Source organism: Scedosporium apiospermum, assembly GCF_000732125.1.
Source record: "Scedosporium apiospermum strain IHEM 14462 chromosome Unknown SEQ_SAPIO_0011, whole genome shotgun sequence".
Classification (NCBI taxonomy): Eukaryota; Fungi; Ascomycota; class Sordariomycetes; order Microascales; family Microascaceae; genus Scedosporium; species Scedosporium apiospermum.
In genome coordinates this window covers 706,802-729,834 of record NW_015971712.1, presented here as the reverse complement: position 1 = coordinate 729,834, position 23,033 = coordinate 706,802, and the positions used below count along the sequence as shown (strand labels likewise).

At 53.3% G+C, this 23,033-nt stretch overlaps 3 protein-coding genes and 4 pseudogenes across 3 annotated transcripts; 5 read left to right on the top strand and 2 right to left on the bottom strand.

Annotated features, from left to right (window-relative positions):
* Positions 1-608: 608 nt before the first annotated feature.
* On the top strand, positions 609-2,138 carry SAPIO_CDS0188 (annotated as a pseudogene; the record flags this gene model as incomplete).
* A 3,347-nt stretch (positions 2,139-5,485) lies between these two features.
* SAPIO_CDS0187 lies at positions 5,486-6,718 on the top strand (annotated as a pseudogene; the record flags this gene model as incomplete).
* Positions 6,719-7,109: 391 nt separating this feature from the next.
* Positions 7,110-8,816, bottom strand: SAPIO_CDS0186 (uncharacterized protein; the record flags this gene model as incomplete). The annotated part of the gene is made up of 3 exons (XM_016783029.1): positions 7,110-7,651; positions 7,718-8,228; positions 8,304-8,816. The coding sequence occupies 3 exons, from the start codon at positions 8,814-8,816 to the stop codon at positions 7,110-7,112; spliced, it is 1,566 nt and encodes a 521-aa protein (XP_016646662.1).
* An 824-nt stretch (positions 8,817-9,640) lies between these two features.
* On the top strand, positions 9,641-10,079 carry SAPIO_CDS0185 (uncharacterized protein; the record flags this gene model as incomplete). Its single annotated transcript, XM_016783028.1, has 2 exons — positions 9,641-9,652; positions 9,792-10,079. The coding sequence occupies 2 exons, from the start codon at positions 9,641-9,643 to the stop codon at positions 10,077-10,079; spliced, it is 300 nt and encodes a 99-aa protein (XP_016646661.1).
* Positions 10,080-12,313: 2,234 nt separating this feature from the next.
* Positions 12,314-14,380, top strand: SAPIO_CDS0184 (annotated as a pseudogene; the record flags this gene model as incomplete).
* An 889-nt stretch (positions 14,381-15,269) lies between these two features.
* SAPIO_CDS0183 lies at positions 15,270-17,420 on the bottom strand (annotated as a pseudogene; the record flags this gene model as incomplete).
* Positions 17,421-17,984: 564 nt separating this feature from the next.
* SAPIO_CDS0182 (DNA polymerase alpha catalytic subunit) lies at positions 17,985-22,682 on the top strand (the record flags this gene model as incomplete). Its single annotated transcript, XM_016783027.1, has 5 exons — positions 17,985-18,276; positions 18,358-18,461; positions 18,530-19,490; positions 19,568-20,859; positions 20,925-22,682. The coding sequence occupies 5 exons, from the start codon at positions 17,985-17,987 to the stop codon at positions 22,680-22,682; spliced, it is 4,407 nt and encodes a 1,468-aa protein (XP_016646660.1).
* Between the last annotated feature and the right edge of the window lie 351 nt (positions 22,683-23,033).

The following is a 23,033-nucleotide window of genomic DNA, read 5'->3' as shown; positions in this document are numbered from 1 at the left end:
TGCGAATTGGGTTGGCAACAGATGAATGACGTCCCTCTATTGTAAGTTCCCTCGCTCCCCGCCAGCGTGTTCAAGTTTCAGGCAGCATCCAAATTGTCGATATATCTAGCAGACATCATCCTCTTGCTAGACAGCCGAAAAGAGCACACGTATTCCACCCAGAGGCTGGGCCGATATATAGCACACCAACACGGTGTCGCGTCCTTCATGTTAAATCCCCTCCATGCTGGTTTTATCTACCAACCTCGCCATACCAGTAAAACCTTCCAATATCGTCGACTAAATACTTAGTATCATTAGATAAGCTACTGAGAGATAAATCCAAGGTACTTTCATTATTGCGCTCATCCTCTTTAGCATCACACAGTACAAGGCCCAGGTGAACGATCTGTCCTCAAGTTTCTGTTTGAGTTGAGGTTGAGATGAGGTGCTTCTTGATGGAGGGGCGGCTGCTTATCGATAAGCGATAATCGATAAGCAACCAGCAATAATTTTTTTTTTCTCTTTTTCTCCTTCCCGCCTATCTCCCACCACAGCAATTCCTGCAATCATTCTTGATACCCCAAATTCTTCACCCATAACTTTTGTTTAAACCTACAAAATCGACCATGGCGAAAAGGAAAAGGAACGAGGCCGCCAACGGCGAGCCCGAAACAAAACCAATCTCGACAAAGAAGCCCCGAGCCTCAGACTCTTCAACCACTTCCAAGGATGTCGCAGTTGCCTCCGGCCCAGCAAACCCCTTCACGATCCAAATCATCGCAGGATCCTACGACCGAATCCTCCACGGCCTAACGGCTCTGATCAACCCCACCGACGACTCAATCTCCTTCGCCGATACGTTCCTCTTCAACGCCCACACCACAGCGATCCGGTGCCTCGCCATCTCCGCCCCCTCCGCGCCGCAACCAGACCAAAGCCAAAAAGTCTTCCTCGTATCAGGCAGCACGGACGAAAAGATCAATGTATACAGCCTCTCAGCGCACCCACCTAGCCGCAAGAATCAAGACCTTCTCGCCAAGGTGGCGCCGCGCCCGATTCTCGAGAACCGCAAGAACCGCGAGATAGGCACGCTGCACCACCACGCGTCGACGATAACGAGCCTAGCGTTCCCGACGAGGGGCAAGTTACTCTCCGCGAGCGAGGATTCGACGATTGCGGTTACGAGGACGAGGGATTGGTCCCTGCTCTCGTCGATCAAGGTGCCGGTTGCCAAGGCGAAGGGGAGGCCTAGTGGAGATACGGCGCCGTATCAGGGGACGCCGAGCGGGGTGAATGATTTCGCGGTGCATCCGAGTTTGAAGACGATGATTAGCGTTAGTAAGGGGGAGAGGTGTATGAGGTTATGGAATTTGGTGACGGGGAAGAAGGCGGGCGTGTTGAATTTTGGAAAGGAGCTATTGATGGACGTTGGGGAGGGGAAGCATTCGGCTGGAGAGGGGAGGAAGGTCCGTTGGGGGCAGGGGGAAGAAGGGGAGGAGGAGTTTGCTGTGGCGTTTGATAGGGGTGTTGTTGTTTTTGGGACGGATGCCGTTCCGAGGTGCAAGGTTTTGGGGGATGTGAGGTCGAAAGTTCATGAGATTGCGTATGTCCCGCTCGGCGAGGGGAAGGGGTCGCTTTTGGCTGTTTCTACGGAGGATGGGAGGGTTGCCTTCTTTTCGACGAGGAAGGCGGATCTTGTTGAGCCTGAGCAGAAGAAAAAGAAGGATGATGATGACGATGACGAGGACGACGATGATGATGGAAAGCTACCCTCGGCGAAGCTTGTTGCGAGCGTCGGTGGTAAGGAGGACGGCGTCACGGCCCGTATTAAGGACTTTACGGTGCTTAGGCGGGGATCCGGCGAGGGAGAGACGCTCTATGTCATTGGGGGTAGCAGCGATGGCAAGATTCGGGCCTGGAAGCTGGGCGCGTCGAAGCTGAGGGAGGCGGCAGATGGGAAGGGCGAGGGGAAGGAGATTGGGAAGTTGTTGGGAGTGTATGGGACTCAGAATCGGATTACGTGCTTGGAGGCGTTTGAGATGATTCCTAGGCCCGACGGGGTTGAAGATAGTGAGGATGAGGACGAGGAGGGTGATTGGGAGGATGAGGATAGTGAGGGTGATGATGACGACGAGGGAGATGAGGATGAAGAATAGGTGGCCCTGCGTCTATATTTATGATAGGAGTACGGTCCATCGTCTATTGCATCTACAAATGCCATTAATATAGGCATCTTCCTTTCTACAACTGGAAAAACCTAGACTACTGCCTTTGTCAGTGAGCTGAGAACCTCCTCAACGCATTCCTCCCTTGACCTCGATTACCCTCTCAGCCGGCCCATTACGCCAATCATGACTTTCACTTAAAAGCGCCAGGTGTTCATCATACTGAACCTTGCGGGAGTCGCTTCTCAATACAACAAAAGCAGCTTCCCCCACGGCTCGAGGGCCACGTCTCTCTCCACCAAGGGCCGAAGGTCTATGTGAGAGGCTGGATCCTCTCTGTCGAGCTCAAGTATATCTGGTAGGAGTGGGTATTTTCTCTAAAGCCCGATCTAAGAGGTCGCGGCGTAGGGTCGGCGCCGCATCTGTTCGGGCTATAGCGAGCCGGACGAGCTTATTGTGCAGGTCTGGGCAGCGGTCGGGGTCGAAATGACTTCATGGATCCTCGGACCCTTCCGAGCTCGAGTCGCTCATTTCGGGAAAGGACGTGTACTACGCTGTTCCGCTGGCCATGGGTTTCGCTGTACATTCAAGTCGGTGCCCAACAAGCTAGACGAGCCCTCGAGGTTCATGTGATTGAAACCATTGTGAATATCGGTCAATTTTATAGAAGAGGATATCATCGACCCCCAATATGTGCCCTCATAGTCGTCTCTTCTCAAAAGGGGGGGGGGAAGGATGGTGGGACCTCAAGCCTCATCTTATGTGGAGGAATTCCGGCTCAGGTGCTACCCTCTCTGACTTGAGCTGAAGAGCATTGATGTTAGTTTTTCAATAAAAATTCTGGTCTCGAGGCTCGAATAGATCAACGGCTGTCCCGAGTTTGAGCTCCAAATCGTTTCTGAGAACATCAGACGAAATGCGATTCAAGGCCCTAGTCACGGTTCAAGGATTTGAGACCCGAATCCACCAATTCATCAAACTTCAAAAGCCCAGCCAGCCTCCTCCCGTCGATCCTTGTGAATCGAGTGCGCTAGGCTCTAGTAGCGACGGCTGGGTTCTCCTCAAAGAAGCGGGGAAAACCCACTGGAATAATTGTGTTTGTGCTTGGTCAGTGCAGTCAAACATGTGGGATTTTAGCCCCAGTACGAAGTACTTCGGACTTCATCCTCCATGGTTCAATCCCGTGAGTTGATCACATGCATTTTCTCTCGCATAGGGATTGAGTTGAGTTGTGAGGTCTTCCTGCCTCAGACTTGGGAACTGGGAAGGAAGAAGGGGAAAGTTAGCATAGACCATAGTTCTTCGTACCTGTAACATCTTGAGGAATACGACAGCTAGTTATGTTGTGCTTGTGGTGGTTAATACCACGAAATGAATTTGTTGAGACACGACACAACAACATATTCTGGTGTAGTGTAGTATTGTGAGGTGGGCAATGAGGGCTGGGTGGCATTTCAAATTGTTCGAGTTGGACTGGACAGACGAAGTACTTCGTAGGAAGTATAATACGCGGACTGACCCATTGTGTCCAGGAAGGAGCACACTACTGTAGCACTGTGGCAGCATTCATCGTTTACTTCGGGCTTCGTGCATTGTCCTTGGACGATCCAAGTCCGATGTGCGATCTATGGAGGAGTTAAGATTATAATGTCTTGCACGAGGACACACAGTCACACACATTGGCACGTGGACGGATCTGTTTTTCGGCTTTGCATTTCGGATTTGCACTCGCCCAAGTGGACAGGCCTGCAGCAGGGGTTGTTCACCGACCCAAGGTTCAAGGTGCCTGGGACCTGGGAGGACAGGATAGTCAGACGCATTACCGTACTAGGAATCGGCTGGTGTTTGTTCCCCGCCGCCCGCCATTTGCCGCCATCGTCGGGTCTCTTACGACCGCCGACCCATGCTCATCAAATGCCGTCTCGGGCTCTCACCATCCCGACAGTCCTGTCTTGCCGTCTAGCCCTGACTCCCACACCTCGCTGACGTCAATTGGGCAGAGGAAGGAACTGCGAAGACGGATCCGCTAGCGGTGTGTAATCCTATACCAGGGTTTGAAATGTTATTTTGAGACCACATGACCTATCTCCTGACAGGTACTAAATAAGTATTTTTAAATATAAATTATTAGAGGATATACCTTTTTAAAACTTGATCTAAGATATACCCGGTGGCGGCGAGCATCTCTCGATTTAACATTTCAAACCCTGGTATAGGATTAGTTTAGTTTTACGAGCAACAGACTAGGCTCGCCCCTCTTCTCGATGCAGGTTTACATTCACGGTTGGCCTCATTGATCGATCTTCCCCTCACCTCCCGTCCCACTCTGACTCCTCAACTCGGACCTCATCGAGTCCTGCTGCCTGCACCTTATTTTCATATGCCATAGCAATTGTAGCCGTTTGGAGATGATCAAGCTTCGCTCTCACCGTATCCATTGTGTAATTCGTTTCTAGCATCAAGACCAATACTTCTCTCACCAACCACCCTCCGTCTCAGTTGTTGTTTTTTGCATACCATTTTTTTTTTCGAAACATAATTCTCCCCGTTCCGCTCTGTTGTTCCACAGTCGAGGTCCGGGTCATCTTGTCCTCCCCACCCTCATACTTAAAGTACGCTCCTCCACCACCATCCTCACGCAAACACACGGGCACACACACTCCTACTTCGTACGCACATCAGCATCTCGCTTCCGGATCCTCCGCCATCCATTCGTCGCGACGACCACAATCATCCATACCGAAAGAAGCCACGCCGTGGCGCCCAGGTTGTCTCACTTCTCCACACTTAGCGCCAATCTCCGAAGAGGCACAGAACTGCAACCTCTTTCCATCATCAGATTCCTTCCTTTTTTTGTTGCAGTCATTTTGGTTTTAGGGGGTGTGCTCCGAGGAGGGGGAAATCTACTTCGAACGTGAATATAAACTGCATACACCCCTGTTCTGTTCGAGACTCTGCGTCGGGCTTTTGATCGCTTTTTACCACGCCCCCTGGTCCGTTTGGTTGCAGGCCCGTCTCCGCCTGACTGTTACAGTGGTGTAATACTACTCCACTAATCTACTTCACCCAATCTCTCCGTCAGCCACTGACGAGACGCGGTGGCGATTGGTGTGTGGGGAGCTTGAGACAGCTGCTTACACGCTAAACTACGAAGTATATTATCCGCATCCACGCCCCGGACACTCAGCTCAACATAAATACTCTTCGCTTTCAACTTTACCAGCTTTCCACTCTCATAACCAGAGGAAAACAGAGAGAACGAAACAAGACCTACAAGCGAGGCAACTGATCTTCAATTTCACCACAACATACATTACGAACCAATCTCTCAATTCGCAATGGCGCAAGAGGGCCCTCCTCTCATACGCCCAATCCCTCGACGCCCATTTGGCGTCAATCTCTCGAGCCCTACTCCTCCCGAATCCGAGGCGAACTCGAACCCCACGAGCCCGACGCCCGACCTCAATGCCCAGTTCTTGAATCCTCCCCTCTCCGAAGGCGGCACCTTGAGCCGCTCGCAGTCCATCATGAACCTTACCTCCTCGACGCTCTTTGGCATTTTCGGTCCCATGACACCCGGCAGGGATAAATTCTACGAGGACCGCGACGAACCCGAGACCCCCTGGGGAACGGGCGCACAAACACCAGTAAAGAGGAGAGATCTCGACGACGACACGTATGAGCTCCTGCTCGACCGTTCCCGAGCGCTCCGCCGCCACTCGTTCGCCCGACCCCCGCGGGCGCCATCCCCGACTCATACCGAGCTTGCGTGGTCGCTGAGCATGCGGATCGGTCTGCTCTTCCTCCTCGGAATGGGCTACGGCGCGTTGGTTACGAGGCTACGCGGCGAAGTCGAGGGGATAGCTGCAGCGGAACCGCAACATGGTTGGACATACCTCGTCGGGTGGGGGATTTCGGGCGTTGCCCTCGGAGCGCTTTTGCCGTGGTTCGATGGAGTTTGGCAGGTGGCTTTTGGGAACGAGCAGGACTCTACAGTTGTAGAGGAGAAGACTGCGGGTAGAGCGGCCTCTGAGTCGAGGTCCCGGACGGATTGGTCGCATGCCGTTCGCAGTATCGGTGCATTTGTTGGCATCATCTTTGCTCTAGTATGTTGCCCCCTCTCCGATCTGACTTTTACGACTCCTACTATGAAGACTCGTGGCAGCTACTTACACGGTTTGTTTTTCCAGCGAAAACTACCCTGGGTCTCGACCCTCCAAGTCTCCCTCGCCCTCACCCTCGTGAACCCCTTTCTATGGTACCTCGTCGACCGAACGAAGCCCGGGTTCATACTCTCGGCCGCCGTCGGAGTAGCCGGCAGTGCCATCCTCATCGGCATCAACCCGGACATGATGCCCGCGCCGTCGTCTCCGTTTTACCACCCGGGCGAGGCGTCGGCAAACGTATCCGCCGACCCCCTGGCTGCGGCTTCACAGCCGGGCATTTTCGGGTCGCAGCAGACGCTTGAGACGGGCATCTGGATGCTCAGCGTACTGTTTTGTAGTTGTGTTTGTTTTGGGAATATTGGGAGGAGGTTAGCGCTGAATAAGTCGGCGGCCGTGGCTGGCTGATGCTGTAACGCGCCAACTGGAAGGAAACTTTTGGTCTTGTGAAGGAATATGGGAGCGCTTTCTTTTTTCTAACAATGTGTATGGCTTTTTTGCCTTTGTCTGTCGATAAGCGCTAAATATATTTACTGTTCTTGCTTTTTTTTTCCTTCGACTTATTCGCTTTTGACTTGTCTGCGTACTACGAAGGAAATGTGGAATTGATATCGAGCGTTCAGGACAACACTTGAGGTCTCCAGAGGTGAGCGACGCGACTGCAAGCATTTAACTTGGGATTGCCCGGGTGACTTTCGCCGTGTTTCGATCAATCTGACGCCCTCCGACCAGCAAATAGGGGCATCTCGTAGTGTAGGCAAACACTTCTTCATCGACTTGTCTCCATAAAACCGTTGTTTCAAACCGGGGTCTCCTCAGCCATGCCAATGTGTGTGGGTGGATGTTGGCGAGGTGTTTCCGTGTGTAAGCCAGGCTGGGCAGGAGACCGTCCTGCATCAACTCCTTGAGTTATCTCCCTGGTCCAAGCTTCCGTCTTATCTTGCAGTAAATCCTCAAGAGTCATCCCGCAAAGCTCTCTGAATAGCTCGGATGCTTCCCTACCATCGTGATCGAGCGCCGTGCGATCAATGCCTCTCTCAATCATCAAGCTTGCCGCAGCCCTTACCGTGGCCATGTGCGAACGGCGATGAGGGAGATGGTGAAGAGCAGTCATTCCTTTCCTATCCGATGCATTGACGTCGCATCCAGAATCCAGGAGCAGCTGAAGAACTTCCATTCTCGGGGTGACGGGCCCAGGTTCAGGAGAGGAGACAAACTCTAAGTGTCTAGAGAAGGTAATCAGCGGGGTCTCGCCCCAGACATTTCTAGCCTCGATATCTGCGCCGGCATCTAGAAGTAGCCTCATTAATTCTGGGAAACGGAAAGCCCCAATTTGGTGTACTAATAGAGGCGTAATTAGCACCTATCGTGCGAGTATCTTGATGCTGATGTAGTTGAAATACTCACACACGCTATCTCCTGCAATCTTACCCACACTTGGTTGTGAATCGATCGCACGACAGCGCATGTCGGCCCCTCGGTCGAGCAAAAGCTTTACAGCAGACAATGCCCCGGGTCGCGTGCTCGAACAAGCCATGAGTAGAGCCGTTTCTCCGGAAGCACCGACCCCGTTGATGTTGATGCCTTGCTCGAGAAAGCACTCGATAATGCGCAGATTTGCTTGCAGAGCGGCATCACACAAGGCAGTATAAATCCCTTGGACGTTGAGGTCAGTCTCCCTAGAGAGGAGGATGCGGGCCATGTCCTCGCACGGTTCTTCTTTGGAGAAGAATGCAAGATGCTGTAGTGCCTCGTGACCCTCGTCCTCCAAGCCCACTTCGTCCAGCAGGTATTGCAGAGTTCGGACGCTTCGATTCCAACTGACTGCGTCCCGCAGCAGCTCATTGTTCGTCTCGGCGCCGCGATCAATAAGCATCTTGACCATGTCCGGGCTATCTGCGCGTACAGCATATTGAATCTTTAGAGAAGAGTATTAGAACCAAGTTCCCTGATCCATTAAATACATATACAGAATCTTTGTCGTGAGACATACTAGATTCCCGTCTCCGTAATGCGATTTTGGAGTGTTGATATCTATGCCGCGGTCGAGAAGTAGATTTACGATATCGAAGTGTTTCTGCTCAATATTTGAGCGTGGCAGATGCGCATTTCTCAAGACGAGAAAGGTCGCAGGGCCTTCGTCACCTTCTATGTTGAATGTCCTGCTAATATCGGCTCCTGAATCAAGGAGCAGACGAACGGCCTCGTAGTTGGCCATCCAAGCTGCTACGTGGAGGGGTGTGAGCCCGTCTAACGGAATGTCCACTTCAGGATCAGCGCCGTGAGCAAGAAGGAAACGCATGGTTTCAATATGTCCATGTTCCGTAGCGGCATGCAGCGCCGTCTTATCGTTCGGAAAGTTCCCGTGCCGAGCGTCAAGGTCGATGGTCGGGTCGAGGAGGGTTTTCAAAGTCTCCAAATCGCCATTGACGGCGGCATCAAAGAAGGCGCGAGCCTTTGAGTTGCCCTCGCAGCAATCGCTGTGTTTGGGTACTTCCATGATCATGGGCGGGCGGCGGTTCGCGGCGAGTGTTTGTAGGTCAACGATGTCTAAGTTAACGAGAGTAACTATTCGTGGAGTCAATACCGGGTATTATTACGTGCGGCAAAGACTGTAATACCCATAACTTCTTCTTCCTCGGGGGTGCCACGTCTCTCATCGCCTTTCCTTCTAATATCTCTGTGCGGCTCAGAACTTGAATTAGGGTGAGGAAGAATCGCTACAGGCGGCGGCGGCCCGCCCTAGGCAGCCTGTTTCTTGGGAATCATTTTAAGAAACTCAGAGATAAAAATATCAGATTTATTATGTTGACATCTCTGGGGCCTGGCTATGTGCTCACACACACAGCCCCCGCATGTATATCCATGTCCTTGGTAAATCGCACGACCTAAGCGAACCAACAACATTTCCGAAACGGTAGCCTGGCTGTGCCGCAGCGGCCCCAAACGCTGAAATCCTGAGGCAAATGAGGGGGGTGAGCAAAGTCTAGGTCATATAAGCACATCGAATGTGCCCAGGCAAACTGACAACTCTCTCTCTCTCTCTCTCTCTCCCCCCCCCTTCGTGGAATCTAGGCTTGAAATCGACTACTGATACACGAATATCCTCGATGATATTAACCCGCGATATGTTTCTGTCTATCACATTGGCATTACTTCTTTTAGGGAATGTTCGGGGAACGGCATTCAGGCCACCGGTGAACTCGGAACAGGCAAGATTGAGCTCCGCGTAATAATTAAACCTTGAGGTTTGTTTCCTCGGTTTCGTCAAGCTTCATGTTCTTACACCAAGGCAGAATATCTGGGTACAACAAACGGGCGCTGGCCAACATGTTCTTCAAGGTGATGACCTCTCACCAGGCTTTGGGCGGCCTAGACACGCCAAGCTCCCGTTGAGGGTGAGAAGTGTGTTTCTGTCTATACAGCTCGCGCCATCCAGGAGAGGCGAGTAACTAATCGCACTCTCGACCTTGCTCCTCAGCAACCGCTCAAGTTTGACCTCGCCTACGCTGTTGACATAGGAATCGGTACTCCTCCGAAACGATTCAGGATGAAGGTCGACATCTCGTCCCCAGACACCTACGTAGATGATGTCGCTCAGTCTGAAAAGACCACCTGTGCTGGCCACAGCTTCTACGACGGACAGGATTCATCTACATTCCATACCAACGGAACCCATCTGGAGGTTGAAATAGAACCACGGCTCAATGTGTCAGGCATTGCTGCCAAGGACGTTTTCCATCTCGGCCCTTTTAGGATTTCAGATTAGGCCTTTATCGACGCAGAGTACGCTAGGCGAGAGGGAATAACCCGAGATAGTGAATGTGAGATTGAGGGCACTGTAGGGTTCGCTCCGTCAAACATTGCGTCTGCTATAGTTGACTCTGCGTCTCCCTTCCTCTCGTTGACCGATGGAGGCAACCTCGATGCGAGTTTGTTTGCACTCCGCCTTCGAGAGCCGTATGAATTGGATATTGGTTGTGTCAACGAGGAGCTTTTCCAAGGCGACCTTGTTTGTGTCCCTTTACGCGACGACACCGTTACCATCCATGGCACGAACAAATGGCGGACGACGGCTGATAACCTCTTTGTCGGCTCTGACCCAGCGCTACATTACGTGCTTAATGGACTGACGGTTTCCTTCTGGACTAATAGCGCCTACATCCCGACATGCTCGTCTACGATTTGATCGACAGCCTTGGGTTCGAAGAGATGTTTATGTTGCCGCCATCCGTGAACTGCGACCAGCGGCCCTACATGCCAGATATTACATTTAATTTGGAGGGCAAGAACTTCACCCTGACACCATACGACTACACTCTCGATTGGAATATCCCGCGTGGACCTAGGCGTTGCGTGACGGCTATCTTGCCTATTGGCATGCCGGAAATGGACCATGGTGAGATTATCCTTGGCTCCGCGTTTTTAAGAGCGTTTTACGCTGTTTTTGACTTGGACTCTCGAACGATTGGATGTGAGTTGTGCTGCCAAATCCTCGCTGCGGGGGTAGGGACTGATGTACTAACGTGAGCTTTTCTCGTAGTCGCAAAACTTGCACAGTAGTTGGAAGAGGAGATGGATGGTGGTGGTGGATGGTAACAGGGAACGGACATTGCATGGCAAGTCAAGGCAACCTATCATCATGTGTTTCCACCTTGCGATCTTGACACTCTACCTCTTATCACTCATGTAATTTATTGTATGCAAAAAGCTAAAGTTCCATTTGAGCCACTCTCGGATACCATACTGAGAGTCCTACATATTATTCACATCCAGTCCAAGGAGAGAGGCTACCTAGGTTATAATCATACTACCCAGTAATTGTTTTTAGCAATATACTCTACTACTACATTCAAGAAGTCCTGCAAGGTGCCTGATTAGCGTAGTTGGTAGGTGCCATTTCTAGTGAGGATGCCCCAAACTCACAAGCCAGTATGCAGGTCGACCCCACTTATACCACTGTCCATCCAGACATATATAAGTAAAAAAACCAAGGCAGTGGCGTCCAGGTTTTGCTCCACGCCAAGGTGAGGCGGGTGGGAACTAGGCGGTTCCCCAACGGCGGTGGTCCAGTGCGGATTGCGGTTTGGGAGAGGGGGATATGCACGACTTGCAGTTGTCCGGTTTGCGGCGGGAGGCAATGCGTCACTTGGATACGCTGAATATTGAGAGGGATTTATTTCCTTATTTTTAAGGGTTCCGAATTCGAATTTGTCTCTTGAGGAGAATGAATGTAGTGAACAGCGTTGATGGCGGATGAGGCGAAACAGTGAATCGATCAAGGAATTCGACGTTCCATCGGCCAACGGCCTAAAAAGCTAGACGCCCCAAGAACCTGGAATTGTACGAAGTATTAGTGCACTTCACATAAACCGTCGTCGAGTGAGAAAGGAGAAGTACCTCGTGCACACTGCTTCTCTTGACCAGGGGCGCCTTGGCAGCACTGTCTCTTTAGTGAAGGGTCTCGTCCTGTGCCTTGATCGGGATGCACTAGTGTACATCAATACGTACAGATGCTGCAAGTAGTACATAATTGATCAACATCGATTGACTTATTGAGGAAACGCCATCCTTACAGCCGCCAAACAGAAAAAGGAAAGGGACATGGAAACTTGGAAGGGGAAAAGTCTTGGAAGAATCGATCAATTGATGTGTCCCTCGCCTTCTTTACCAAGAGAGAGTGCGTGTCCGAGGCGGTGACAGTTCTCGTACCTTTTCCGCCCCATCATTGATACCCTTGTTTTCCCTGCCTGAACCTTCTTCTTCCGTTCCCTGTCTGTCGTCTCGACCCAACTCAACGTATCTCCCTACGCCCTTGAAACACCTCGACTTCGTACTTCTACACCATCTATTCTCATCAATTCCTATTGCCGGTTTCTCATTTTCTTGCTGGACAAGAAAGCCCTCGACGACCAACCTCAATTTAGAGACGCATCATGAGCCTTGCGTCACTCCCCGCCTATTCTTGATCCTAGAAACGCGACTCCCCTGGAATCTCTCCCAATGTCTTTCGATACTACCCAGCCCTACATGTCTTCTCCTCCGAACCTGAGCACTCCGTCATTGTCAGACGGCTCTAGCTTATCCGCCTCTTTCTCATCTGCATCCATAACATCTCCTGGCTCCTCCGCCTGCTCAATCTCTCTCTACGACGACGAGGCCTCCTACTCCAAAGCGGCGTCATTGACCCCCTACGAACTTATCCGACTCTGCCAGTGCCCCATTTGCTCTCTCCCGCTACGCGACCCGCTCTCCCTACCATGTGGAAGGACGCTGTGCAAGACGTGTCTTCCCGAGACGCACCCGCGCAAGGGCATTTCCTTCCCGGGGACACCAGAGCGAATTGAAGGCTTCGCCTGTCCTTTCGAGGAATGCGGCGTCGAGCACGCGCGGGCAGATTGCGCGCCCGACGTCGCGCTGCAAAATCTCCTCGACCAAGGCCGGGACGAAATCGAGAAGGGCGGCGGCGTTGGGCTCGATGACGACGGCTCGGAGGCTTTCGCCACGTTGCCGGTGGCCGACCAATTGCTGGTGACAACTTACAGGCAGGCCAAGTCAGGGGACCTAAAGTTTAACCCGAGGTTCCCTGAGAACGGTTCGTCGATGGTACACGTCGACGTGCAGGAGGTGGTCGATCCCACCACAAACGGAAAACTTTCGGACATGTTAGTGGGGGAAGGGGGGATGCGCGACCGTAGCTCTGACGGCGCCACCAAATGCGTCACCGCCACCACCACTGAAACAATAGCCATTCAAGGCGCTATTATTACCGGCGTTCTGGAGGGGGCATCAACGGCTAGCACTGGTACGGACACCGACGCAGGTGCTGTGGCGCCCATTTCGCTGGCGGACAAAGTAACGGGTGCCATGAGAGGTGAGGCCGATTGCAAAGTCTGCTACGCCATCTTTTACGATCCTGTGACGACAGCTTGCGGTCATACATATTGTCGCCCGTGTCTGCAGCGGAGCCTCGATATCCATCCGTCCTGCCCGTTGTGTCGCCGAGGCTTATCGGCGAACACGTACTTCCGCGCCGAGTCTTCGCCGGCCAACGAGCGACTCGGCCAAATCTTGGAGGCATTGTGGCCCGACCAGGTAAAAGCCCGCAGGGATGCCGTGAGAGCCGAACGCCTCGCGCGAGAGGCCGAAGCCCAATGCGACTTACCCATCTTCGTGTGCACGGTGTCGCTGCCCACGATGCCTACGGTGCTACACATCTTTGAACCGCGCTATAGGCTCATGATCCAACGCGCTCTGCAGGGGAACCGGACTTTCGGGATGGTTCTGCCCCGGACGGCCGTGCGAGGGCTAGAAGGCGAGAGCGACGAGGAGAACCAACATTTGCCGTTTACGGAGCTGGGGACGCTGCTGCGGATTAAGAACGTTAGAATGTTCCCCGACGGTAGGAGCCTCGTGGAAGCCATCGGCATGTCGCGGTTCCGCATCGTCAGGCACTCGGTGCTGGACGATTACGTCGTCGCCAAGGTCGAGCGGTACGACGACATTAGCATCGCCGAGGAAGAAGCCTTTGAAGCGTCCGAGACGGTTGATTGGGAGGGCGACTTTGACGATCGCTCAGTCAGTGCGGGATCATTTACATCGTCGTCATCCTCCGCCTCCTCGGCCGGTTCTCGTCTTTCCCTATCTTCTCTTTCTCTTTCTCGCCGCCCTGGCCCCCCTTCTCATCCCCCGTCCCCGTCGCCTCCCCCCACGAACCACTCCTCGCGCTCCTCTTCCCGAACATCGCAAAGATCTTCCCCCACGCCGCCGCCCCCGCCACCCCTCTCCCGAACGCCCCGGACGCCCACGCTCGAAGAAATAGACACCATGTCGACGGCGTCGCTCATGGTGTACGCCAGCTCGACTATGGAGCGTAAGTGGCGGCGCTTCAGCGTGACGAACCGGGGGCCCCAGCCCGAGGACCCCAGGTTGCTGCCCTGGTGGCTCGCGGCCGTCTTGCCGACCCAGGACGTCGCCAAGTATCGCGTGCTGAGGGCGGTGAGTCTGAGGGAGCGGTTTAAGATTTGTTGTCGGTGGTTGGTGGAGTTGGAGGAGGGGAGTTCCGTGTAAGTTTTTTTTTTGATGTTTCTTTGCTTTTTTTGGCCCTTGGCCTTGGCTTCGAACGATGATCCTTATCGGCTTTGCTTTTTTCTCTTATTTCTTCCCATTTTCTTTTGAGCGTTTAGCAAGTTTGGATTTGGAGCTAACGGAGTTGTAGGAGCGGTGGATGTGTTGTTTTGTAAACGCAGAAATTGGGAGATTCGGAGCTGAAGTGCGGAGTAGAGCAAATCCTCTGCATGGGCGGGCCAGCGAGACTGGCGGGATTGACGAAGATGAGCATATCCCTGGCGACGGTGACAGCGACCTTTTTCACGCACATCGTCATGTTCTTTTTGGAGTGATGGAGTTGAGTACCGATTAGACCTAAGATACCTTTCATTGGCTTCGACCTACGATGCATATATGTAGCTTTTGGTGTTGGGGTAGTTTTAGATAGATCATAGATTGTATCCGTATGATACATACTTATACCATTCATATATCATACTATTGCTTCCCATAACACCTGCTAGGGAGCCTCACATTGGGGAAATAAAAAGAAAGGAAAAAAATAAAATAAAATAAAATTGGGGGGCCTTTGGGGGAGAAGTGACATGACCTTCGACTTTCTTGGGAGGCCTTGATAATTTCATATTTTGTGGATATCTAATTGGAAGCACTTCTTTACTTGTGGTATTGATCAAATTTTCACGCAAGGCTGGGGAGATGATTCTAGTAAATGCCATCTATTCTATTGTACAAAATAAAAAAGCAGGGTATTCCTAGCTAACCAATGTATGCAGTAGATATCGTACAAGAGCTCTATATCACCATGTATGATACAAGACATATCCCCCAACGCCGAATATTCCCTCCCATCCTTCTCTCTCTCAGATTCACGCTCACCGGGTAGTAGCCCTTACCACTCGGGCAGGACAAACAAGGACTTCGCGATCTCGAGCCGCTCCTTAAGAGCTTCCCTATCCCAGTCCTCGGGCGATTTATTTCCCCGCCTTCCCTTGCCCTCGTACTTCAGGTCCACGGATGAGGCTTTGTTTGTCTTGGGCTTCGTCGCAACAGACTTAGACCCAGACTTTGTCCGAGACTCAAACTTCCTCTCAAACTCATCCTCGTCCTCAACGACCTGATCGACAATCTCGTCCTCCCGGAGACCCATGTGCCTAAGGGTATTATAATACTCCGTGACGAACCGGTTGAGAATGTCCCGCCCGGACTTGTGCCTCTCGAGCTCGTGCTCGGGGAGCATCCGCTCGGTGATAACGCGATCCCAAGCGCTCACGAGCTTGCGACACGTAGCGAGAATCTCCATGCAATAGTTCTTAGCCTGGCCGCGCACGGTAGACGAGCTGTGTGGTTTGACCGCGGCAGCAAGGCGGGCGATCAACTCGGCGCGGCAGGCGTCGATGCATCCCGAAGCCCAGAGGTGATCGATAGCATTGAGGACCTGCTCAGCGTACGCGGCCTCGATACCCGCGCGGGCGGCCTCATCATCACCTGCCTTTTTCCGCGCGAGGCGGAATTTATGCCGGCTCAGCGCCGCAACGTCGACGTACATGCGCACACACTCAAGATCAGGCACATCAAGGATGGAAACCATCTTATCGTAGATGCGGTCCGAGTTCTGCGTAACGTTGGGGTTGACGTTATCGAGGAGGCACGTCTTGAAGGCGAGGCGGAAAGTCTCGACGGTGAGGAACTGCGGGGGCATGGCATCGAGGACGGCGACGGTCTGGGCGCTCGAGTGGGATTTGCGGAGGATGCTGAGGAGGGCGTACCAGTTATTGCCGTCTGGTACGATGCCATAGGTGTCCGTCATGAGCTGCCAGTAGCGGAGGGCGAGCTGCGTGAGGCGGGTGCGGTGGAGGGCGGAGAGGATGAGGGAGAGGGTTTTGGTTGTGGGGACGGGGGAGGTTGGTGAGGGCCTGGCGGGGAGCTTGGCCACGGATGGCGACTTGGGGACGCGTACGTCGACTACTTCGTCATCGGAGCTGGCCATGTTGTCGTGGTTTTCCGTCTTTTCTTGTTGGCCCACATTCGCGTCGAGTCGTGGGATCCCCATGGCCTGATGCAGCAGCGGAAAGACTTCCATTCTCACCGAGGGAGGGCCCAACGTCAGCATCCGGCCCATCGAGAACACGAGACCCTCATCCATGACGATCTGCGCCGAATTCCACTTGCGAACAGCCTCGTCCCAGATACGACGGGCCTGCTCTATAGTCTTTTCAATGGTCGAGTTGTGCTCCTCTCTCGTGTATCCCGACTTCTCTCCGTGCTTGAGGCGCTCGGCCTGATGATCGACCCAGCCGCGAAGTCCGTTGAGAATGGTGGCGTACGTAAGAGCGTCGGGCTTTCGGGCTTTGTTATCGATTGTGTTTGCGATGGACATCATGGCGTCGATGTCTAGAGAGCGCGCGCAGACCTCGAGAGCGGCGTTTAGGTGGATGACGTTTGGCGGGACGCGGGTGCTATTGAGCATGGTCATGTAGAGCTTGACCGTCTCGGCGACTGCTAATTGCCTGTGGTTCGACCTGGCGCAGCCTCTGAATAGGGTCGTGTAGGTTTGGGCATTGGGCAGTTGGCCCCGCTTCTTCATCTCGTTGTAGAGCTTGAAAGCAGCGTTGAGCCGCTGGTGAGAAAGCTGGTACTCCATGATAAGGTTCCAGCCCGCCGGGACCTGCATGTCCCTGCTTGCTATCCGGACCAGACCGATCGCTTCGAAGGGACGGTCCTTTCTTAGGCGGTTCGTGACGGCTTGGGCAAGTTTCCAGGGATCTTGTAGGCCGAGGCGATATTCGATTCTTAATTTTTTCATCATGGCCTTGTCTGCTTGCAGCGGGTCCTTTATGGGAACTATCGTTGGAGTGTTATTGACATCGAGAATGGCGGATACGCCGACCGTCTCCTTGGACCTGGAGCTGGTGACTATTTGGCAGCGGTTCTGGAGCTTCCATGATGGCGCGAGGGTGGTGGGCCTGAGGGAGGAGGCAATAGGTGGCCTGGCGAAGCCCGCTTTGGAAGCCTGCCGGATACAGTACTGTCGGGCTAACATGGCGAGGGGGTGGTCATTATATCAAGGTGACGGACGTCGTGATGTGAGGTCTCGAGGTGTTCTTGTCATGACAAAAAAAAATGTTAGCCAAGCCACAGTTTCTCCTTATCTTATCGGCCGCCACTGTGGTTAAGTGCATTTACAGAGTCGTACTGGGGGCAAGTACCTCCAGTCTGTACCTTCGCATTGGTTGGCCAATGGTAAAAGTGAACCAGGCCCCGACAACGCGACCCCGGTTCTCTGGGACGTGCACTAATACGCGTCGTTCGCGAGATTATTTTGCAATAGCATCGATTGCACAGAATCTTGCGAGCAACAATGTACAAGTGGGTCCAAGACAAGACGCGACACGCGCCAACTTTAATGACTTTAACCGAGTATAGAAATAGTACCAGCATCCATCATGTCCACTTTAACTCTGCCCCCATTAACAGTCTCAGTCTCCTCCAGCAGGGACACAGCAACGCAAGACTCGATCACCATATCCGCCAGTGATCCCGCATTCCCCTTTGCACATTGTCATGATCATCTAGTCTTACCAGTTGAGTTTCTTGTCCATCAGCCATGGCCAAGCTCGACAAGCGTGCCAAGCTCGCCGAGCTAAAAGCCCTCAGGAAGGCAGGGAAGAAGGTCTTCGACACGTACAAGGTCGAAGAAGCGCCTTCGCTATACGAGGAGGTTGATGAGGACGGATACAAGAAGATTGTCCGTGAGCGTCTCGACCAGGATGACTTCGTCGTCGATGACAACGGCGAGGGTTATGCCGACGACGGTCGTGAGGAGTGGGACCGAGCCCCTCAGTATTACTCGGAGAGTGAAGATGAGATGATGACTCGTGGTCGACCTAGCAAAGCAGGTATGTGGTCCAGAGAACTCCCTCGACTTGAATTGCCGCCAATTCCTGGAGAGGTGACCATTGACTGACTCTGCCGTGTAGCCAAGAAGCAAAAAGAAGACGAGAAGGCGAAACGCGATGCTAATGACCGCGACATTACCGAGTTCTTCACAAAGGGTGCTGCAAAAGCGCAGCCCAAGGTCAAGGTGAGCCAAACAAGACTTCCAAAGCACAATGTAATAGCGTAGGAGACTGATCGTCACTTCGATTCCAGGTGGCCAAAACGAAAGAAGATGACGATTTCCTTGCCGGCCTTCTCGGCGAGGTAGACAGCAATATCCCAGCCCCAATACCCCGCTCCGGGAAGCGAAACAGATCTCCAGCGCATCGAAAAGTTCGCGTCCTATCCCCCGAGCCCGCAACGAAGAAGAAGAAGGTCATCGACAACCGACTGCCATCACCTGACCTGGATGACGACGATTTCATTCCTCCTGTTGATGACCCTCTCCCGTCCGACATTCCCATGAGCGACCCCGCGCCATCATCGCCCACTGTCAAAGTCGCCGAGCGAAAGGCCCAGATTAAGGAGGAGCCGGTCAGTGACGACGAGGATGACGAGGAGATGATGGAGGTTGCGCATGTCGGCAGCGTGGCAACCACGAGCGTTAATATTGCTGGATCGAAGCCAGTCAAGAAGGATCTCAAGCACCCAGCTTACCCTTCGCCCGCGAGCTCTTCGCCTCCCGAGGCTGCTCAGGCTGCTGCCGCCACCGTCGACTCTTCCGCGTGGAATGAGCTCAACGACAAGCTCAATGTTGTCACGTCGTCCCCCCACCCCGCAACGCGGATCGTGGGCAAGATTGACCCTAATGATGCCGTCGAGGAGGACGGTAGTCTCAACATGTTCTGGACCGACTACACCGAGGTGAGCGGTAGTCTCTGTCTCTTTGGCAAGGTCCTTAACAAGAAGACTTCCACCTATGTCAGCTGCTTCGCTAAAGTTGACAATATTTACCGCAAGCTCTATTTCCTGCCACGCAAATTCCGGCTCGAGAATGGTGTCGAGACCGACGAGGAGGTCGAAATGAAGGATGTGTTTGAGGAGGTTGATGAAATGATGACCAATATGAAGGTACCGATACACAAGATCAAGGAGTGCAAGAGGAAATATGCTTTTGAGCTGCGAGATGTGCCGAGGGAGGCCGAATATCTGAAGTTGTTCTACCCGTATACGAGTACGTCGTCCCTGGCACTCCCCACTCGCCCTTCACTACGCAACTGTGTATCGGTTTAACTGACCTTTCCATCACAGGCTCCCAAATTGACTCTAGTAGGGTGGGCAGGACATATTCGCATGTGTTCGGTTCAAACACGGCACTTTTCGAACAGTTTGTGTTGTGGAAGAACATCATGGGCCCATGCTGGCTCAAGATCCAGGATCCTGACTTCTCTACTCTCAAGAACGCCTCTCACTGCAAGCTAGAGGTTCAGATTGACCACCCCAAGATGATTGCGCCTCTGAGTGAGGCGTTGAATGTAGAGCCTCCACCGTTGACGCTGATGAGTATCGCTATGCGCACTACCTTCAACGCGCGGGAAAATAGGCAGGAGATCCTAGCGTTGAGCGCTAGGATCTACGAGGACGTCAGCTTGAATGACACGACGCCGGCCGACCAATTGCCTTGCAGGACTTTTACTCTCATCCGACCTAATGGCTCCGCATTCCCCATGGGTTTCGAAGCTCTCGCCAAGAGAAGGAATAGGGGCCTCATCAAGACTATGAGGCAGGAGAATGAGATGCTCTCTTTCTTCCTTGCCCAGATCGATGTGGTCGACCCTGATGTAATCTTGGGCCATCAGCTCGAGGGTGTCGACTATAGCATCCTCCTTAACCGCCTCCACGAGAAGAAGACGCACCAATGGTCTCGTCTTGGCCGTCTCAGGCGGACCCAATGGCCCTCTTCTATCGGCAAAGTCGGCGGAAACGTCTTTGCTGAGCGCCAGGTTATTGCCGGTCGTCTTCTCTGCGATCTCGGCAACGATGCCGGAAAGTCCATCATGTTCAAGTGTCAGTCTTGGAGCTTGACCGAGATGTGCAGCCTCTACCTGCCGGGAAACAACCGCCGGAGAGACGTGGACAACGAGGTCGCGCTCAAGACCTGGGCTACCACTAGGGAGGGCTTGATGGACTACGTTACTCACATGGAAGCCGACACGTACTTCATTGCCGCCCTGGCCCTGCAGGTCCAAATGCTGCCGCTGACAAGGGTGTTGACTAACCTTGCCGGTAACTCCTGGGCGAGGACGCTTACCGGTACTCGAGCTGAGCGAAACGAGTACATTTTGCTCCACGAGTTCCATCGCAATAAATACATCTGCCCTGATAAGCAGATCTTCAAAGGTCGCATGAAGATGGAGGAGGAGAACCAGGAAGGTGATGGTGGGGAGAGCAAGAAGAAGGACAAGTACAAGGGCGGTTTGGTGTTCGACCCGGAAAAGGGCCTCTATGACAAGTTTGTGCTTGTGATGGATTTCAACTCCCTATATCCCTCGATTATCCAAGAGTTCAACATTTGCTTCACTACGGTGGATCGATCTGCTTTGGTAAGAAGAGACTACACCCGACCAGTGGAAGGAACTCTTGACGACTAACGAGGACATATATATAGCCCGAGGATAATCCCGATGCCGTGCCCGAGGTTCCAAAAGAACAGGAACTCGGTGTCCTTCCCAGGCTCATCTCCACGCTTGTTACCCGCCGACGTCAGGTTAAGTCTCTCATGAAGGATAAGAATGCTACTCCCGAGCAGCTGGCCACCTGGGATATCAAGCAGCTTGCGCTCAAGCTCACGGCCAACTCCATGTACGGTTGTTTGGGTTACTCCAAGTCACGATTTTACGCTCGACCTCTCGCCATCCTTACAACCTCCAAGGGACGTGAGATTCTACGCAACACGAAGGAACTGGCAGAGGGTCAGTCGCTTCAAGTCATCTACGGTGATACCGACTCGGTCATGATCAACGCCAACGTGGACAACGTTGCCGACGCCCTCAAGGTCGGCAGGGAGTTCAAGAAGATGGTCAACGATCGGTATAGGCTCTTGGAGATCGACATTGACAACATCTTCCAGCGCATCCTTTTGCAGGCCAAGAAGAAGTATGCCGCCATCAACTTGGTGGAGAAGGACGGCAAGTATGTGCAGAAGATGGAAGTGAAAGGTCTCGACATGAAGCGTCGGGAGTACTGCGCTCTTTCCAAGGAAGTCTCGACCCGTGTCCTTAATGAGATTCTCTCTGGCGACGAGACAGAGGTGGCTGTGGGTCGTATCCACGAATACCTCCGAGAAATCTCGGGCAAGATGCGGGAAAAGGCGATCCCCGTCGGCAAGTACATCATCTTCACGCAGCTCGGCAAGGCGCCGCAGGAGTATCCCAACGCCGACTCCATGCCGCAGGTGCAGGTGGCTCTCCGCGACATCGCGCGAGGCAAGACCGTTCGCAAAGGTGACGTCATTTCGTACATCATCACCGGCGACTCGGGCTCGTCCGAGCCGGCTCCCAAGCGTGCCTACGCGCCCGGCGACGTCACAAAGGCCGACTCGGGTCTTTCCCCGGACGTCGAGTGGTACATCGGCAAACAGATCTTCCCTCCCGTCGAGCGTCTCTGCGCCAACATTGCCGGCACGTCCACAGCGCAACTCGCGGAGAACCTAGGTCTCGACATCAAGCGCTACGCCACCAACAACGCAGTGAACCAGTCGTCGTTCAACGACAACGAGATCCACCCACTCGAGTCCCAGATTCCCGACCACGTGCGGTTCGCCGACTGCGAGCGCCTCTCGCTCCGCTGTCGCGCCTGTAAAGAATCCATGGTCTTTGAGGGCCTCGTGGGCTCGCCCGACCTCGTCACGCCCAAGGGAGTGGCGTGCGGCAAGTGCAAAGCCACGATACCCGTCCTCTCCATCGTGGCGCAGGTTGAGCACGCCGTGCGGCAACACACGTCGAGGTACTACGAGGGCTGGCTCGTCTGCGACGACGCGTCGTGCAGCGCGCGCACGCGGCAGATTAGCGTCGATGGCTCGCGGTGTCTCGGGCCCCGCGGTCTCGCCCGCGACTGCGTCGGCAAGATGCGGTACGAGTACAGCGAGAAGGCCATCTATAACCAGCTTCTCTACTTTGCGTCGCTCTGGGACGTCGATAAGGCGCGTTATATAGCTGAGGATAAATCGGCGGAGATGCCGACGGGGGCTGATCGGGACGAGGTGCTTGCGCGGGCAGAGCAGAACCGCAAGAGGTTTGGGACGGTTAAGGGGGTTGCTGATGGGTACTTGAAGAAGTGTGGGAGGCAGTGGGTGGCGATGGATAGGCTTTTTGCGAAGCTGGGGGCTATTTCTGGTACCTCGAAGGAGGCGGAAGTAGCTGTTTGAGGAGGAGAGAGTTTGGCGTAGTGAGAGGAGACTTGAGCGCTTATCATTTCGGGTGGGGATGGAAGGAATGGGTGGCTTTATGATGGATGGTTTTTTTTTCCTTTTTACTCATGTCATAATACCGGCGTTTGATGGTTGGGGTACATTGGGGTTGTGCTTGTACAGAGCTAGGAACGAGTAGAAGCCTTGAATACTTTTTACGTTTGATTTCCTCTGGGGAGATGTTGGTGATAGCTGTTGGATCTCGATCTCGCTCTGGACCTTGCGTTCGCTGTTAAATCTGTAGGCCCGTCTCTGAAGCGGAGGCAAAACTGATACCCTGAAAGAAACGCATGCCCGGCACAGCATCGC